Source organism: Balaenoptera musculus, chromosome 14 (assembly GCF_009873245.2).
Source record: "Balaenoptera musculus isolate JJ_BM4_2016_0621 chromosome 14, mBalMus1.pri.v3, whole genome shotgun sequence".
NCBI classification, from domain to species: Eukaryota; Metazoa; Chordata; class Mammalia; order Artiodactyla; family Balaenopteridae; genus Balaenoptera; species Balaenoptera musculus.
Genome location: NC_045798.1, coordinates 9,301,322 through 9,319,993, shown reverse-complemented (window position 1 = coordinate 9,319,993; position 18,672 = coordinate 9,301,322). Strand labels below are relative to the sequence as shown.

General features: G+C 46.9%; 2 protein-coding genes across 4 annotated transcripts in view; one reads left to right on the top strand and one right to left on the bottom strand.

The window, feature by feature from the left end:
- The window catches only part of CCDC63 (coiled-coil domain containing 63), a 118,063-nt gene that overhangs the window by 74,860 nt on the left and 24,531 nt on the right, over positions 1–18,672 (bottom strand). Inside the window, exons 10-12 of one of the 2 annotated variants that reach the window (XM_036823782.1) lie at positions 15,849–16,041; positions 12,721–12,924; positions 10,145–10,350 (exon numbers count right to left, since the gene is read on the bottom strand). In XM_036823782.1, the coding sequence (XP_036679677.1) occupies positions 10,205–10,350; positions 12,721–12,924; positions 15,849–16,041 (543 nt within the window). In that variant the 3' untranslated portion in view covers positions 10,145–10,204. Of the gene's footprint in view, positions 1–10,144; positions 10,351–12,720; positions 12,925–15,848; positions 16,042–18,672 lie in introns of those variants that run through there. The other variant, XM_036823783.1, reaches the window with a different exon arrangement.
- MYL2 (myosin light chain 2) lies at positions 294–8,254 on the top strand. 2 transcript variants are annotated; one of them, XM_036823785.1, is made up of 8 exons: positions 294–399; positions 1,670–1,759; positions 4,036–4,111; positions 5,241–5,345; positions 6,244–6,322; positions 6,421–6,469; positions 7,923–8,039; positions 8,159–8,254. In XM_036823785.1, exons 1-7 carry the CDS (start codon positions 397–399, stop codon positions 8,019–8,021), a joined length of 501 nt encoding a protein of 166 aa, XP_036679680.1. In that variant the 5' UTR covers positions 294–396; the 3' UTR covers positions 8,022–8,039; positions 8,159–8,254. The 2 variants fall into 2 exon arrangements, with proteins under 2 accessions (XP_036679680.1, XP_036679679.1); XM_036823784.1 differs by having other exon boundaries at positions 7,923–8,254.

The following is an 18,672-nucleotide window of genomic DNA, read 5'->3' as shown; positions in this document are numbered from 1 at the left end:
CCCATGCCTGATAATGTTAGAGAATTTTAAGTCTCCTCTCCCTGCCATTTTCCTTCTCAAAACAGACAAGCACAAGTGCTGACCGCCCAAGCGCTGCAGAAAGCGAGCCACATCTCTCCCCATGCACCAGCCGCCAGTCTCTTTAACCTTGAATGCCTTTTTGGGTCTCACGTGTCACTGGGTGGCGAGTGAGCTGCCCTTACTTCAGAAGAACGGCATGGGGTCGGGGCGCGGGGGGGGGGGGCCTTAGGTGGTGTCCGCCTCACCTACTACTGCCAAAAGTGGTCATGGGGTTATTTTTAAACTTGGGGAGGAAGTATTTATTGTTCCTGGGCTGAGGAAAGCTGGGCAGCCTGTGGGATTCTTCTGGGGGAGCACTGCTGTGTCCTTTCCACCATGGTGAGTATCGAGGGCCCCCGGAGGTAAGTGATGCTGGGCGGTGAGGTGAGGACACCACCTACAAGCAAAGGACGAAAGGGGAGGGGGAGAAAGGCAGCTTTCTGGGGCCCCAGACCCTGGTGGAAAAAGCACTACTCGCTGTGTGCACACAGAGGAACCCCAATCAATGCCCCGATAAGCCACAAATAACAGCAGCTCCCGGGGACTCGCAAAAACAAAATAAGAGAGTTGGCTTTTTTATGGCTTGTCTACTGACCTCTCAAGGAATCAATAACTCCCAGGGCTTGCAAAATGGGATTGAACACTTTTAAGGATCAAATTGTAATTCTTTTCTCTTGTTCAGGCGTTTGGGGAAAAGAATCTTTTCTGTTTTCACCTCTTGAACTTGCAAATTTAAAACCTTTCTCCCTATGTTTTTGGTTAGGTGTCCCCCTCCCGAAGCAGGAAGCCCCCAAATCAGGGTCAGTGTAGGACTGTGGTTAGGGGCACAGACTCTGGAGTCAGTCTGCCCAAGTTCAATACCAGCTCTGCCTTTCTGTGACTGTGTGACCTTGGGTACATGACCCAACCTCTCTGAGCCGTGGTTGTCTCCCCGTAAAATGGCGATGGTAATAATAGCATCCACTTGACAGAGCAGTTATGAGGATTAAATGCAATAACATATGCAGTGTTCAAGCGTTTGCTGTAACTCAAGTCAGAAGCGGGTGGGGAAATGTTAACTCGCTCTTCTCTGCTCTGTTTGCACGGTGCAAGGACAGAACATTTAGAGAGGAGATTTTGCTGCCATTTGGATCAAGAGAAAATTGAGGGGGACAGAGCAGTTGGGTTTTAACACCCTGAAAATGTGTCATTTCATCTCGCATTCCTCATGGTTCAGTGAGCCTGACTTTTTTTCGCCTCCAATCAATTCTCCTTCTGTGCATTACTGAACTTTTTGTGAAATGCATCGAAACAAAAGCAGCTGGGTCCTGCTGGGCCTGATCCGAAAGCCTGGCCTCCATCCCCGGAGACAGACCTCTACCACCCCTAGTTTGCAAAGGAGCTGCTGCAAGACCCACAGTCTTTTACGATCCACCAGAACTGGGGTGCTTTTGAGAAACCTTATTCCGTGTCCTTTTATCTTTCCAGCAACGCCATTTTGAGATGAGTATGGGCACCATACCCCCATTTCACAGATAAGCAGCTGAGGCTCACCCAGAGATGTCCCCTGACCTAGTCTTCTAATTCCCAGCCTCTGACTTTTTTTAATCGATGCTTTTATACCCCCTAGTCACCTAAGAAAGCCAAGAAGAGAGCAGAGGGCGCCAATTCCAACGTGTTCTCCATGTTTGAACAGAGCCAGATCCAGGAATTTAAGGAGGTGGGTGCAGCTGTGGAATCATTCGCCTGGGTGGAGATGCCCACATGCTAGAAAGAGCCTTTCCCTCGTTCCACACTCCCTGCAAGGACTTCTCAGTTAGGTTGTCTTTATCCTCCCCCAAAACCCCAAATTCGGTCTGAATGTGTGTGTGAATGACTTAAAGGAATTAACTTTTGCTGATCATCAAAGTAAAGCATATGTCTTGTTGAAAATGTAGGAAAGAATTTCAGAAATGCACAAAGAATAAAAATGACCTGACCTACAATTCTACTACCCAGAGATAATCAGTTAACATTTTGGTATTCACCCTTCTGGTGATTTTTGTTATATATTGGGTTGGCCAAAAGGTTCTTTCGTTTTCTTCCATAAGACCTTATGGAAAAACCCAAACGAACTTTTTGGCCAACCCAAAATATGTACACGTTTGTTAAACAAAGCACACTAATCAGTACCTGCTGTTTTTCTTTGAGCAATTCAGCACCAACATTTTCCATAATTTATTTAAACTGCTTCCTATGGTTGGATGTTATATACAGAATGTTGTACTATTATAAATAACACACCTTTGCTTGTATCTCTGGTTATTTCCTTGGGGTAAATTCCTAAAAGCAGAACAGCTGGATCGAAGGAACTTTTTTTAAAAAAGGAACTAAAACCAAGTATAACCACTGGTCCAAGTTGCCCTCCAGAAATGCTGTGATCATTCTGACTCCCATCAGCACCAAGAGGAGAAAGTGCCTTTCCCGCCACATCTCCATCAACATAGGGCGTTAACATCTCAAAAATTATTTTTGTCAGTCTGAGAGACGTCTGAGAGTATCTTAGATTTTAATTTTTACAGTCCTCAGTTGTTGAATGCTAGCCGGGTCTGAAACCCTATCACAGTCTATGGGCATGTGCCTTAGTAAGCAAACCTAAGTACCAATTAGGTAAAATTAAGCCACTGCCGCAGGCTCAGAAGGATAAACTGAACTAATTTTCCAGCAGTCCTGATGGCTCACGCTGAGTCAGCCACATTCTCACCTGGCCCTTCAGAGGAAAATACGTTAAAGCTATGCTGGAGAGGACACGGTTTCATATAAAAGGGGAAACTGTTTGGGGCTCTTCCAATGGGACATGAAGACTGGCCCCTGCTGTCCCCACCAACATTCAGATCACAGGAATGCCGTGGCCCATAAGCTTCCAGGGAAAGAGGAATTCCTGGGATGAAATATCATATCTGAACTTGAAATAGTCCCCTTCCATGGAGAAGACTACACCCGCCCTTCTCCCTCACTCTGTCCCAACCTCTGGAATGAGATCAGCTGCTGGGGGTGTGACCTGGGGATGCAAATACTTTCAGGAACCAGTTGCTAAAAGAACTAAAAAAACACAGATATAATACATCATTTGTCAATTACCTGGGCATTCACAAAGCTCTTAGAGTCTCCCTGGAGCCAGCTGGGAAAGATTACTGGCTCTGTTTTACAGACAATGCGGGCTTGCGAGCTGGCGGGGACAGACTCCAGGTTTTAACTTAGTTTTTTCTTTTTCAATAACAGCTTTATAAAGATATAATTCACGTACCATGTAGTCACCTTTTTAAACTGTACAATTCAGTGGTTATTTAATATAGTCACAGAATTTTGCAACCATCATCACTAATTTTAGAACATTTTCATTGCCCCCAAAAGAAACCTCATACCCATTAGCAGTCACTCCCCATTTCTCCCGCCCCCCCCCCCAGCCCCTGACAACCACCGATCTATTTTCTGTCTCTATGGATCTGCCTGTTCTGGAAGCTTCAGAGAAATGGAGTCATATACTATGTGGTCTTTTGTGTCTGGCTTCTTTCAGCATCATGTTTCAAGGTTCATCCATGTTGCAGCACGTGTCAGAATTTCCTTCTTTTTATTGCTGTATGATATTCCATCATGGGGAGAGACCACATTTTGTTTATTCACTCATCAGTTGATGGGCATGTGGGTTGTTTCCAGTTTGGGGCTGTTGTGAATAGTGCTGCTGTGGACATTCACCTACAGGTGTCTGTGTGGACATGTGTTCTCATTTCTCTTGGGAACACACCGAAGAGTAGAATTGCTGGGTCCTACAATAACTCTAGGCCTAACATTTTGAGGAACTGCTAGCCTGTTTCAAATCCTTGATTCTTGATCTAATGTCCTTCGATGTGCCTTGAAAACCCCAGAATCCCACTGCCCCCAGCCCTTGGCATAACCTCTAGGGCTCCTCCCCCCAATTTCTCTTGGGTTGACCAGACAACCGCCTCCCTTTCACAGGCCTTCACCATCATGGACCAGAACAGGGATGGCTTCATAGACAAGAACGATCTGAGGGACACCTTTGCTGCTCTTGGTACGTCGCCCCACCAACGCCTGCAGGAGGGTCTCCTTATCCCACTCCTGTGAGGGGCAGGAGGTGGGGCCATCAAAAAGGTCAACAGCTTGTCATTTTCCAAAGAAACAGCTCAACCAAGAATGGTCCTTAAGGCAAATTTCAGAGGATAGGAAAGAAAGTTTTAGTCTTTGAGCGTCTTCACATGTGTTTTATTTTTCTTTCAAAGTAATTTTTGTGTGGTTTTGAATGCAATGGCAGTTTACAATAGAACACTTGGAAAATTCAGAAAAGTATAAAGAGGAAACAACGTTGGCCATTAGGCCACATTCCACTGTTAACATCTCAGCCTCTAAGTTTTTTTCTAGGCATCTCGTGTGTGTGTGTGTGTGTGTGTGTGTGTGCGTGTGTGTGCACGCACGTGTGTGTTTAATAGCTGGAATCATTCTATTTTGGATTCAGGTTTTAAAATTTAACATCTCAGTAGGATGAGGATGAGTACATGGAGCTGTTTCAAAATATGTGTCCAACCTGCCACCACTAACCGCTCCTCCACTCCTAACCCCAGAACTCAGGGCCATGAACAGCTGTGCAGGTTGTGTACTGAGCAATTATACAGAGTACTATTCATATTTGTAGCCACTGTAGACTTTTACATTTAAAACATAAATTATCTTAAGAAGGCGTGGCTTTTTCTAACTTACACAGAGGTACTATATGGCCTGTGGCAGTGGCTAGAGCAGGTACATCAGAATCTCCAAGGCTGTATGGGTTATAGCAGGTGTAATTTGAAAAAGTTCCCTCAGGTAATTCTGATGTCTCGCCCACCTCCAAGTAACAAGGGCTAATTTATAATACGAGCATTTCCCATTGAGTAAAATATTAAAACATCTGTATAACTTGTTCCAGGTTCTGAAGGCACTATTTTAAAAAGTAACTAAACCCTCTTTGGGTTGTTCCCAGTTGTCTGACTTTTATAAATAACACTTTTGAGAACATCTTCTCACGTGAATCTTTGGCCCCATTCACTCCGTCTCTGATTATTTCTAGACTAGATTCCTTGCAGTAGGATTATAAGGGCAAATGCCAGTGTTCTGACAGCTGTTTCTGTCCCAGCTTGGAGTTGCTAAGTGTCTGTCTCCTGCCCTAGGGCGTGTGAATGTGAAAAATGAGGAAATTGATGAAATGCTCAAGGAGGCTCCAGGTCCAATTAACTTTACTGTGTTCCTACAGATGTTTGGGGAGAAACTTAAGGGTAAGTTCATGTGTATATCTGCGCATCTATGTGCGTATATGTATATCTGTGTATATGTGTCTCTGTGCATCTGTCTGTGTATGTCTGTCTGTGTTTATGTGTCTTCATCTTTGGGCATCAATTAAAGCACTGGGAGGACATATTGGGGTTGGCCCATGAAGGCAGAGTAACATCAGGGGGAAGAAAAAACAATAAAATCAGCAGTTAACAGTGCTCCAAGGCTTACCCTGATCCAGACCTCATGCTAAGCACTTTGAACACATTATATGCATCACCTTATTTAATAGCATCTAGGAGGTAGTTTCTATTCTTATCCCAGTCTACAGATGGGGAACTGAAGCTCAGAGACGGAAAGTCTCTTGCCTGCAGCCACACAGCTAACAAATGCTGGAGTCAGGATTTGAATCCGAGTCTTTCTAAGTCTAGATCCATGCTCGACCTTGGGCTTCCTCAGAAATAACTGGATTCTCAGGACTTCCCTGGTGGCTCAGTGGTTAAGAACCCGCCTGCCAATGCAGGGGACACAGGTTAGATCCCTGGTCTGGGAAGATCCCACATGCCGCGGAGCAACTAAGCCCATGTGCCACAACTGCTGAGCCTGCGCTCTAGAGCCTGCAAGCCACAACTACTGAGCCCGTGCTCTGCAACAAGAGAAGTCACCACAATGAGAAGCCCGTGCACCGCAACAAAGAGTAGCCCCTGCTCAACACAACTAGAGAAAGCCCGCGCACAGCAACGAAGACCCAATGCAGCCAAAAAGAAAGAAAGAAAGAACTGGATTCTTAGCCCACTCTTTCAAAACGCCAAGGCTCAGTGTTCAGGAGGCAACAGGACCTTTCCTGCTTACCAGAGGTTCCCAGCCACCCATGGCACATTTTAACCCCGTTTTCTGTTTCAGGGGCAGACCCCGAGGAGACCATTCTCAACGCGTTCAAAGTGTTTGACCCTGAAGGCAAAGGGGTGCTCAGGGCTGATTAGTGAGTGGGATCTGTGGGGGAAGACGTGGGGTTCCTTGCTTCTCCCCCCAGCCCTCTCCACACAGCCGGCTGCAATACCTGCTTTTCTCTCTCTGCAGCATACAGGAGATGCTGACCACGCAGGCGGAGAGGTTTTCCAAGGAGGAGGTAACAGGGCCCTTCGGACACTCTCTGTACCCCAGCTCCTGGCCTCACCCTTCTGGGGACTCCCTCTCCAGACTCTCTTATATAAAACACCCCTGACCCCACACTGAGAGAGAATCTGCTCTTGTTTACTAAGCCCTTATCTCATTTCACTCTGTCAATCACCCTGTGAGGTAGGGACTAGTATTATGGTCATTTTACAGATGGGGAAACTGAGGCTCAGGGAAGCAAAGTCACTTTGCTTTGACTAAAAGGACAACACTAATGAGAAATGCCGGGGCCTGGATTCAAACCTAGGTCTGTCTGACTCCAGGTTCTGTCTTCCTCATAATGCATGGATACCTGGTGAGAGCATCAATTTCCTGATGAAGTGAAGGTGGCATGCAGGGTCACCGCATACAGTCGTGTAGGTTGTACACTGCACAATCCTCCTGGATGCCCTTAATACTGCAGAGTATTTATTTGTTGCAATAGTTTTCCAGCAGATGGCAGTAAAGTGTCCTGTTATAATTTTTTAGAAATCAGAATATATGACTTTTTCTGGCAGGTGGCAGATGTGCCTGGAAGAAGGGGTACTATTGTTAATTCACCAAAGGCCCTGTATAAACAAGCAACTGCCTTGTCAACGTTACTAATGAACCTTAATGAGTCTATTTAAAACGGTCCCTTATAGCCTCTCTGGCCTGATTCCATCAAGTTTCACATTTTACTAAAAATTTTATTTGGATTTCCCCCTCAAAACTCAAGCAGTTGCAAGAGCCTGCCTTTCAACTCTCACCAGGCTTTGGGACTTTGGACAAGCTCCTTAACCTCACTGTGCCTCAATTTCCTCATCTGTAAAGTGGGGACAATAATAGAATCTACTTCATAGTACACTGTGAGGATTAAATGAGTTCACATGTATAAAGTGCTGATATGTGATAAGGGCAATATAAATGTTATCTATTATTAACCCCAAATTAAAAAAACAAATAACTAGCCAATACTTTTTAAATGTAGAAATTGCACATTTAAAAAAATTTAACTTCTAGTTTCCCTCAAAGAAACAAATTCCTCAAAGAGTCTGACCTCCTTGCCCATGTGGACACATGGGCTGGCCCTGAGCAGTTGCGACCTCTGTAGATGGACTAGCCTCCATTTAGCCACAGTCCCCACCAGGCCCACTTTGCTCCCCCACATAACCTGCCCGCCCCTTTGCACACTTGAGTTTGCGATCCCTTCTTTCCCCGTCGCAGGCTGGTTCCCGGGAACATCCCTGCAGGATGGCCCTTGGGGCTGGCACCTGTGGAAGAGCTACAAAGGGCAAGGAAGCAGGAGGGCACGGAGGGAGATGTCCACCGCAACCCATGTCCTCCAGGCCCCCAGCTGCCTCTCCACTCGGGCCGCCCCGCACACAGCCCTCCCCCCTCCACTGCTCCTCCCCATGTCCTCAGCATGTCTTGCTGATTCGTTGCAGGTCGACCAGATGTTTGCCGCCTTCCCCCCTGATGTGACTGGCAACTTGGACTATAAGAACCTGGTGCACATCATCACCCACGGAGAAGAGAAGGACTAAGGAGGGGATTGCCTTTGGGTGGGTGGATGGGGGGCGTCCCTGCCCTCTCCTCACTTTGCCCAGTAATGCCACCACCCCTGCCCCTGGCCTGTTGGCTGTGTGGCCGCCTCATTTATCTACCTCCATCTTCTTCGCAGCCTGGGTGCCTTAGAGATACCACGTGGCCACACAGCCGGCAGATGGAAATCCATACAGAGGCCATGTTCAAATAAACAGGAGGTTGTGTATTTGTTTATGGTGTGTCCTTGAGTATGGAAGACCCTTTGCTAGTTCCCGTGAAGGTGGTGTATGAGCTAGTGATGGCCCTGCTGTCATTATTATTGAATCTTAGTGACTCTGTAAGATAGACCTTCAGGGACTTCCCTGGTGGTCCAGTGGTTAAGACTCCACGCTTCCACTGCAGGGGCATGGGTTCCATCCCTGGGCGGGGAACTAAGATCCCGCAGGCCGCATAGCGTGGCCACAGACCTTCACAGCCACTCAGGACTATTTCCATGAAAGTCCACATTTTACTGGAATGTTAACTAGAGGACCACAACCCTTTCTTTCAAAGAGTTCGAGCACTGGTAGAGCCTAGCTTCCCTGGTGTACTTTCCTTTAGGATGTCACTGGAATGCTTCTCCCATAGATGTGTTTAGGCCCCAGGATAAGTTAAGAAGAAGAGGCCTCACATGCACACTAAAAATATGGCTCATTTGGCCAAAAAATCACATCCATTAATTGTAAGAGGTTAATTTCTAATTTCAGATAAAGTAGAAGTTGTCTGTATTTCTCTCCTGGCAAATTGGGGGAGGGACACAGACATACATAGATAATGACTTCTGACCCTGCCTGGGGTCTAGGAACTAGGCCTAGGTGTGAGTTGACTCTTGATTTTGGGTGACCAAAATCATTGCTGAAACACTGAGGTCTGTTTTGGCTGCAAGAATCCCAACTTAGGAGACAAATGAGTTCACATAACTGAGAAGTCTGAGGGCTTCAGGCATAGCTGCATCCAGGAGCTCAAACAGTACCAACAGAACCTGAGGAGGCCTCTCCACTGCTCTGCTTTCTTTCATGTTGCTCTGCTCTCAGTGGTGACAGAATGGTCACCAGCAGTTCTTAGCTCTTGTCTATCCCCACAGCAATCCTAGTGGAAAGAGGGCACCTCCCTCTCTCCCAGCTCCACACAAATCCCAGAACAGGGCGTATGGGATACCTGAACCAACCCCGAAACAGGTGTAGTGCTCTGACTGGCAGACTTGGTCACATGATTAACCCTTGCGTTGGGGTTGAAACCAGCCCCTTCCAAACCACACGGCCTGAGGGTGGGAGGGGCCGTTCCCCAAAGGAAAATTCAAATGCCTTTTAGGAAGAAAGGGGAGTGGATGCCGGGCACTCAAAGTTTTCAAGAGAACCCCAAGAACCCAGGACACAGCCAAAGCGAATGATGTGATGGAAACAAAGGGCTGAAATTGGGGGTGGGAGTGGCAGCTGGGGTCGACCAGGGGGTATGAGGGGGTCCAGGTGGTTGAAAGAGCCAGAACTGGAGCCAGTCTCCAAGATTCAAGAACAACACCGGAGCCCCCAGAGGAGGAGCTCAGGGTCAGCTCCAATGACATCACCTGCTGGGAAGGGGGGGGGGTCCCTTTCAAAGCCAACAGCAAACTGGGAAGGCAGGGACCCAGGGGCCCCCCACGCCATGATGACCCATCATGATCCAAACCCTACAACAATCCATATCCCCCACGTCCGGAACCTGTGACCTGGGGCTCCTACAGAGACACGGCCAGGCCCGGGAGAGGCCCCAGCTCAGAGCGCTCGAGTGGAGTTTGTGTTTCAGGGCAAGACACCCTGGACACAGCTCCACAGTGACACATTCATCCACACCACACACACACACACACACACACACACACACACACACACAGAGACTCCAAGGCTCCTGGTTCCCACCTGTGAGCGTCTGCCGCACCCCATGTGGTTCTAGGACGTGAAATCAGTATTTTGGCTCCCAGCCATGGTGACCTCACACCACTCTTGCCCTCTTGCTGGCTTTGGAACTCGACCCTCCTGCTCCTCTACCCCATCCTGCGGTGGCTCCAGCACCCCAGTCTCCTAGTAATGAGTGTGAAGAGGCACCAGGGTTACGGAACAAAACATTTACTCTCTCTGGTTATGGTACAAACATGGCCATGTCCACCTCAGACCGTTAACTTCTTCTTGGGCCTCAGATCGTCCCCATTTTCAGGCACGCTCTCCATGCGTAAATCCCTGCTTCTAGACTCTCTTGCGGTGTAATGGCTGAGCACCATTTGCCGAAGGCTGCTGTGGTCCAGGGGTTGGTCCACTGTGCCAAAGATGGGACTCGTGTGAGGAGTTTGGAAATCAAACCCAGCACAGCAGGGGGTGGGCTTCCTTCCCAGGGACAGTGTCTCTCTGCCCTGTTCAAGGATGTCCAAGCCTGGTTTGGTGTCCCTCCATAGTTCTGGGGGTTGGAGTGTAAAAATTCTCAAAGTCCAGGGAGGGGGAGGACAGGCAGAGATGTACTGCTCAGGGATGGCCAGACAATAACTGTTTTTTTCTCCAAGATGAGGATGTAAAGATGAGTTTGGTTTAGTATCAAGGAGATAGGGTCACCATGTGCAGTTGCTCAGGATGTAGATTGCACAAAGACACCTGTTTCTACAGGGCTGAAATCCAGCCCCCCACTTGATTGCCAAGCCATGTCTACCCATCAGGGGCTCCTTTTCCTAATTAATCTGCCCAGAGGGGGTTGCCTCTTCTAATTCACACATACAAGCCATAGAGGCTAGTGGGCTAAGAGAACCTAATGTTTATCAACATTGCCTTGAACAGAAATGAAGACCTCATCTGTACATTCCTGACCTTGTGAGGGCAGTGTTCTCAGCAGCTGTGCCCTGCCACCCTCCTCCTTTAAGAACTCAAAGGGCCAAGGGAAGCTGTGCTAAGGTGGCTAATATCAGGCCCAGTTTTCACTCCTGCTAAGTCTCAGGTGCCTTGAATATATCAAACAGGAGGTGTGTGTACGCCTGTGCATCTGTGCAAGCGCGCATGTTGGCCGTCCCCTCCCTCCATCCTTGGCACACCTGCACACTTGAAACGGTGCTCACAGAAGAGGGGCAGCTTTTAAAAAAACCAAATTTTTTCCTCTGATTACTCAAGTCATGCAAGGTCATTGTAAAAGAAAATTCTAAGCAATACAGAATTAACTTAGAAATGCAAAGTTCTCTGCAAACCACCACCCAGAAATAACCACTGTAAGTCAGCAGTATACAACCTCTTCATTTTTATATGTATCATCAAGATAACTTCCTCCTTCCCTTCCTCCTCCTCCTCCTCCTTCCTTCTCTCTCTCTCCCCCTCTCTCTATTATAAATCAGGTTGTGAAGGGCTGTCCTGTGCACTGCACGATTTTTAGCAGCATCCCTGGCCACTAGATGCCATATATACATGTCAGTTCATGTCGGCCCACTGCATTCTTTTTACTGGCTGCATAGTATTCCGTGGCATGCATGGGTGAACTATAACTTATTTAACCAATCTCTAATGGGTGAGCATTTCAGTCATTTCCAGTTCAATCACCCTCCTACTTCCATCTTTAACCCTTGAATAAGTTTTCTTTGAAGGGCCAATCCCCACAAGCGAGATTACAGGCTCAACGTGTGTATCTGAAACCGTGGGTAATCATTAGTCAACCCCATTTCACCTGTAACCTGTCTTCACTAAGCAAGGTCGTTTTAATTATTGCTACAAAAGACTTGCTTGTCCTCCAAGCAGCATGTAGCCTAAACAATGTGTTTGCCTGAGTTGTTTTCCAGGAGCTTGGATTCAGCTATGTCTAGTTCCAGGTGAGCTGGTTAACACTGGAAGGAACCACCAATCCTTCAACTGGGCACGTGCGAGTGTCACTGGATGACCTCTTGAACGTGCAGAGGCCCACAGCCTAGTTACACCGGCACAGAACCCCGATTACGGCACCGTTTTCCAATTGCCTTTCCTCACACTCCCCACGCCTCGGACCACCCTGCTTCTTTATTCTTTATTCCATAAATACCCGAGCCCCTTGCTTTCGGGGAGGCAGATTTTGGAGATTTGTTCTCCCACCTCATCTCCTCGCTTCGCTGCCTTGTGAATAACCCCCGTCTCAGCTGCAACCCTCCACGTCTCAGCGTTTGGCTTGCTGCGTATTGCAAAAACCGAACCTGGCTCAGTAACATAACCATTTCTCAGGCTTCCCGAACGTGTTGCCAAACTGCCCTCCAAAAACCATGTGGGGCCGATTATATCCCCACCTTCGGAGAGAAGGGCAGACCCCCACGAGGGGGAGTATCATGAGCTTCTGCCTCCAAAAGCAAAGAAGGTCAATGCGCAGGCGCCCGCAGGGCCACAGTTCAGCTCTGGCGTGAACCGTCTCGGGCGCTTCAACCACGGGGTTGGGGGACGTGGATGGGGCTGCGGAAAGGAGGTCACAGATGGAGGAGCGAGTCTCAAGAGCATAGGGTGAGGGTGGGAGCCGGGATCAGGGAATCTCCTGTGCCCATAACTTGACAGCCTGGGAATTTTGCACATTTTAAGGTTCATGAAATGGTCACAAAGCTGTTGCAATTTTTTTAAAGTACCCAGGATAACTAAACTTCAGAATCTGTGGCTGAGTCATTGCGCGGTAGAAAGAGAAGTCCGGGAAGAAAGAACTCACCTTCATCCAACCTGTCGCTATAGGGGTCAGCCCCGAGCACTGGGGGTATGACCTTGATGGGTTCTGCAGGCTTGAGGAGGGCAGAGCCGCCCCAGAAGGGGTTGATGAAGGGTGGCGGGACGTCCGCCTCTGCCACTTCCATTTCCATGATCCGCTTGTAGGATTCTAACAGCAGCAGGTCGTTGGTCTTCTTTTCAATGATGGCTGGAAAAAAATAAGCAGAACCAAGAGGGCTGCCGGGAGACCGGAGTCCCTGGGGGAGCTAGAGGTTGCGCCCCCTGCTGGAGATGAATGGTAGCAACAGGAAGTGGAGCAGGTCATGAGCTCCTATAAGGACAAGGCTTTCTCTTGGGTTACATCACACGTTCCCTAGAGGGCACAATTTGGTTCTTGAGAAGCAAAAATAATCTGACTCTTTAATATATAAAGTACAGATATACATACAAGACGTAAACAGTTATATGGTATATGAACTGTATTAAAATTCCACGAGGCGGAGCTGTTGGGAAAAGAATGTCTAAAAAGGCTCCTTAGGGCTTCCCTGGTGGCACAGTGGTTGAGAATCCTCCTGCCAAGGCAGGGGACACGGGTTCGAGCCCTGGTCCGGGAAGATCCCACATGCCGCAGAGCAACTAAGTCTGTACACCACAACTACTGAGCCTGAACTCTAGAGCCCGTGAGCCACAACTACTGAGCCCATGCGCCACAACTACTGACACCCATGCACCTAGAGCCAGTGCTCCGCAACAAGAGAAGCCACAGCAATGAGAAGCCCGCACACTACAACAAAGAGTAGCCCCTGTTCTCTGCAACTAGAGAAAGCCCGCGTGCAGCAACAAAGGCCCAACACAGCCAAAAATAAATAAATAAATTTATTTTAAAAAATATTTTTAATTATATAAAAAAAATAAGAAGGCTCCTTAGGGGACAATAATGAAAAGAAGATTGAGGAACACTGGGTTACACTAAAAATTGGGAGCCCTGGGCAAGCTCTGCCTTAAACTATGGATTTTTTTCTCAGTGCTGTCTCTGAGTTTGAGGGAGCTGCCCTTCCCACCGTGTTTCATAGCCTCATGGAGTCACCCGAATAATTCATTCATTCATTTATTCATTCATTCCACAAATTATTATTGGTTGCCTATCATGCCAGGCGTGGTACTACAATGCATGGAAGAAAAACAAAATGACGATAAACAATAACAGAGATGCAGTCCCTGTCCTGATGAAGCTCATAAGCTTCAGTGTGAATGGGGGGACGGAGAGAAAGGCAAGTTCAGCAAATAAATACACGTATCCCTCACTATCCAGATGCCTATTATCTGAATTCAGTAACTACTGGATCTGGATAATTTTTTTGAAAAAACTCACACAACCCATACCATTTCTATTCTCTCTGAAAATCAGGAACCAAAAAGATTTGCATCTGAACCTTGCTATTGGATCTCAAGAACCTCATAGATTCAGATAATGAGAATTACCTGTACATAGAGACAAACTGGGTGAGTATTAAATAATAGGACTGCTATAAGAGTGAATAATAGTGGGTGGGGGAGGACCAGCTTCATATGGGGCAGCAGAGGGAGGCCTTGCTGGAGGGAGGGCATTTAAACTGAGATCTGAGAATGAGGAGGAACTGGGCATGGGATGAGTATCCCAGGAACAGCCCATGCAAAGGCCCTGTGGCAGGGATGAGTTGGGGGAGGGATTTGAAAATACAGAGAGGAGAGCACTCTGGCTGGATGTGGTGAGAAAGGAGGGAGAGCAGGACAAGAGAGGATGAAAAATGTAGGCAGGGGCCAGGCTATAAAGAACCTGATACGCTGTGGGTAAGAAAGAGTTAACGCAGCAAAGCCTGACTGCTCTTAGAAAGGGCTGCTTACGAGACTGGCCCTTGGATAGCATCAGGGAACTTGAATTTCAGGAAGGTCCCCACTACCATTAACTGTTAAAAGAGTGGCTCATCATGCCTAAACTGTGGTATAAAAAATGTGATTTATGCTGAATACTCACTATTCTTTCTGGGAGTCTGGAATTTGGGTATGTGTCATGCTGGAGGTGCCTATATGATGAGCCCCCAATCCAAACCCTGGGCAATGAGTATCCAATGAGCTTCTCTGGTTGACAACATTTCACTTGTGTTGTCACAACCCATTGCTGGAGGAATTAAGCTCATTCTGTGTGAACCCATTGGAAGAGGACCCTTGGAAGCTTGCTCCTGGTTTCCTCCAGACTTCACCCGAACCCCCTTTTTCCTTTGCTGATTTTGCTTTGTATCCTTTTGCTATAATAAATCAGAGCCATGAATATGACTATATGCTGAATCCAGGAGCCCTCCTAGTGAATCACGGAAACTGGCGGGAGGGAGGTGTCTTGGGAACCTCTCAAAAACAGATTGTATTAAGAACCTTAGATTTTATTCTAAGAGTAGTGGAAGCCATTCATTCTAAATTGTCATGATCTCTGTAGGTGCATCCTCCCTCTCTATCCTGAGTTCAAGGCCTATGCCTAGAAATGTGTGTTATAGTTAATAGGCATTTGCTACATGCCAGGCACTGCTCTGAGCACTTTATTTCTTCCTTTCCAATCTAAATGCCTTTCATTTCTTTTTATCTCCTTATTTCCTTATCGAGGACCACCAACACAATATTGAATAGGAGTTGCGAGAGCAAACATCTTTGCCTTGTTCCTGATCTTAGAAGAAAAACATTCAGTTTTTTCACCATTAAGTATGAGGTTAGCTGTAGGTGTTTTTGTAGATGCCCTTTATCAGGTAAGAAAGTTTCCTTCTAGTTCTAGTTTGTTGAGAGATTTTATCATGAATGGATGTTGAATTATGTCAAATACTTCCTTCTGCATCTATTGAGATGATCATGTACTTTTTCTCTAAGAACTACTCATTTATTTAATCCTCCCAATATTTTTTTGGATGAAAAAACTAAAGCACAGAGAGGTTCAGAAAGTTGCCCAAAGTCACACAGCTAGTAAGAGTAGAACCAAGATTTGAACCCAACCAAGCTGGCTTTAGTGCCCACATGCTTCACCACCAGGCTCACTACCTCCAAAAGAACAAGTCCTTGGGCCTGGTCATAGAAATCTCTGGAAATTGTTGCTACCCCAGCTCAACTCACCAAAGTACTGTGGGAGGTTGATATCGGTGATTTTCCCTGTCTCCCCTAACTGTACCAGGATCTTGGTGGCATCACAATTTATCTTCTTAAACAGATTCTCAACCGAGTTCTTGAGATACTCCAAGGTCTTGTTGATCTCCTTGTAGTTGTTCTCATACATATCTGCCTCCTCCGTGGTCTTCTTTAGTTTCTCCTGTGGCAGACCCCAATTCCCATCCAGGTCAGCCAGGTCACCACCCTGGGCTCAGCCCTCACATGAGAACTTTCGCTGGGGATGAGGATTTAGGACCCTCTGGAGCCAGGATCTCCAAAGTGCAGGTTTGCAAACCTCTAAAGGGGTGCAAGATCAATTTAATGGGCCTCAATCCACAATTTTTTAAAAAAATGAAATAAAATGACCAGAAAAGAAAGGAAGAGAAAATACTAACATGCATTGCAGGTAGTGAGGGTAGATATTGTTTAATGTAAGTTTTGTTTACTTACATATGTGTATGTGTGTCTACATGTGTACTGGATTACAGTATTTTTTAAAAGCTGGTGACTCATTTTTAAAAAATGGCCCACAGGAAGAAATATACTTTACATTGCAGCCCAATACTTATATACGTGTGTGTATTTTTATGTATTTATCTAATCAAATGAAATTATAGATTCACAAATCATATTCTTATTGTGTGTTCTAGTATTTTCCATTCTGTTCTGTTCTATCTTGTTATTTTTAAATGCTGGTTGCAATCCAACAAACCAATTTCACCACTCAGTTTAAATCACATTAGAGCACAGTGGTTCTCAAAGTGGGGTCCCAGGACAAGCAGCATCAGTTTCACCAGGGAACTTGTTAGAAATGCAGATTCCTGGGATCCAGTCCAGACCGACCGAATCAGAGGCTCTGGGGGTGAGCCTGGCAATCTGTATTTAGTGCAGGTGATCCTGATGCATGATAAAATTTGAGAACCTCTGTGAGTCCACTGGATCACAATTTTGGCTTCATATTGGTATCACCTGGGAGTGTTAAAACATTTGCTGCCCAAACTCCAGCCTCAGAGATTTAGACATCTTGGTCTGGGATGCAGCCTGGGCATCAGGAATTTTAAAGCCTCCGAGGTGATTCTGACTTGCAGCCCAGACTGAGAATCGCTGCTCTGGGATGAGAGCTTCAGTGGCTTCCTGCCTCTCCCTCTGAGTTCTCAGCTTGCAAAGGTGAACTGGGCCCTGGAAGGACCAGCCTTGTTCCCACCAGCTCCGTACGGACCATTCCAAATAAGGATCCCAAAGGGCCCTATCCACACCCCCATTTTCCAGGTGAGGAAACTGAGGCTCTAAGGAATACAGCCAGGAGAGGGAAGCCATGGTTTGAACTGTATCTCAACCACCACACCAGGCAGCTTCCTCTGTCCCAAACACTGGAATATTCAGTTCCCAGGGCTGCATTTCCTCATATGACAGCAAGAGCTCCCCCTCATTCTAAAGGTGCATTAAAAGATCACATGGTTGAGAATTCCCTGGCGGTCCAGTGGTTAGGACTCTGTGCTTCCACTGCAGAGGGCACGAGTTCGATCCCTGGTCACGGAACTAAGATCCTAGCTGCGCGGCATGGCCAAAAAAAACCAGATCACATGATTAAAAACATTTCTTAAAGCCTGATGTGACAGTGATAACACATGTCCAGCACCTAAAATGTTCCAGGCACATTACACACATCATCTTAACTTATCCTCACAAATGCCCCAGTTTTCAGATGAGGAATATTGAGGTCAGAGAAGAAAAGTGAACTTGTGTTTAGCTCCTCTGTATTGAGTTGTCTAATACCTGACCATGGGCACAACTCTTTATTTGGACAATTATTTGGTAACAAGATGATGGTGATTTGAGGTTTTATTGACTTACAGGATAAACAACAACAATAATGATAGCTATGTTTATAGCTCTCTGCCCTGCAGTGTGCCAAGCGTGTACATGCAGGATTTTATTCAATCTTCACTGCCCTACAAAGTGAGTACAATTTTTATCCCCATTTTACAGGTGAGACAACGGAACCTCAGAGAGGTTAAGTCACTTTCTCAAAGTCACACAGTCAGGAAGCGACTCTTCTGGGAGTCATACCCAAGCGTTTGTTCCCAGGGCCTGGTTGCTTAACTCCTATGCAAAACCCTCCCATTAAAGGACTGGTACCACCACTTCTCCCAGAGGGGACGACGAAATGGAAGTTAAGTGGAAAGGTTCCAAGAGTAGAGGAGATGGAAGCGATCTTTAGCAGGGGGGTAAGAAAAGTGGGTTCTAAGTGAGCCCATTGCTATTAAGACAAATTCTCTTGCTTAGAGTATTTGCATTTGAAAAGAGGCTCCAGGAGTTCCTACTAAAGCCCAAGGAACAAAGAGCTGCTGGAGGACTTCAGGAAGAGGTGGGGGAGATGCTTGGGGTTGCCTGGTCAGCCTCCCCAAACTGTGTCCCCCTTTAGGCCTTCAAAACCCCGAGAGGCAGAACAGCACCAGTCCCAACCCCAAGGAAGCATTTGGACACTGGATGGCTCAGAGCCAAGGATGTGGGACCCCCAAGCATGTGTCCATCTTGAGGAGGGTCTCCTTGAACTTGGGCCCTGCCTCCAAGTCTACATTCCCCATTCCTGAGTCCTGGGAGAGGTTGCTGAGCCTGAGAGGTGCTTTGCTGCCCTCCAGTGGCGCATGAGAGAATGGCATGGCCAACCCTTTCTGCCACCTGCGTGCCAAGAGTAGAAATAACCCACAGAGAAAGGAAGGGAAATGACCAAGGAGTGTAGTTCCTGGGCCAGGAACTACTGGATTAGAACAGGGCTTTGCAGTCAAAC

Bases quoted from the DNA above. Each gene is read 5' to 3' on its own strand.
- MYL2 (XM_036823785.1), top strand. The intron at 1,760-4,035 runs GTGGGTGCAGCT...TCCCTTTCACAG, and splicing joins AGATCCAGGAATTTAAGGAG to GCCTTCACCATCATGGACCA. The intron at 4,112-5,240 runs GTACGTCGCCCC...CTCCTGCCCTAG, and splicing joins GGACACCTTTGCTGCTCTTG to GGCGTGTGAATGTGAAAAAT.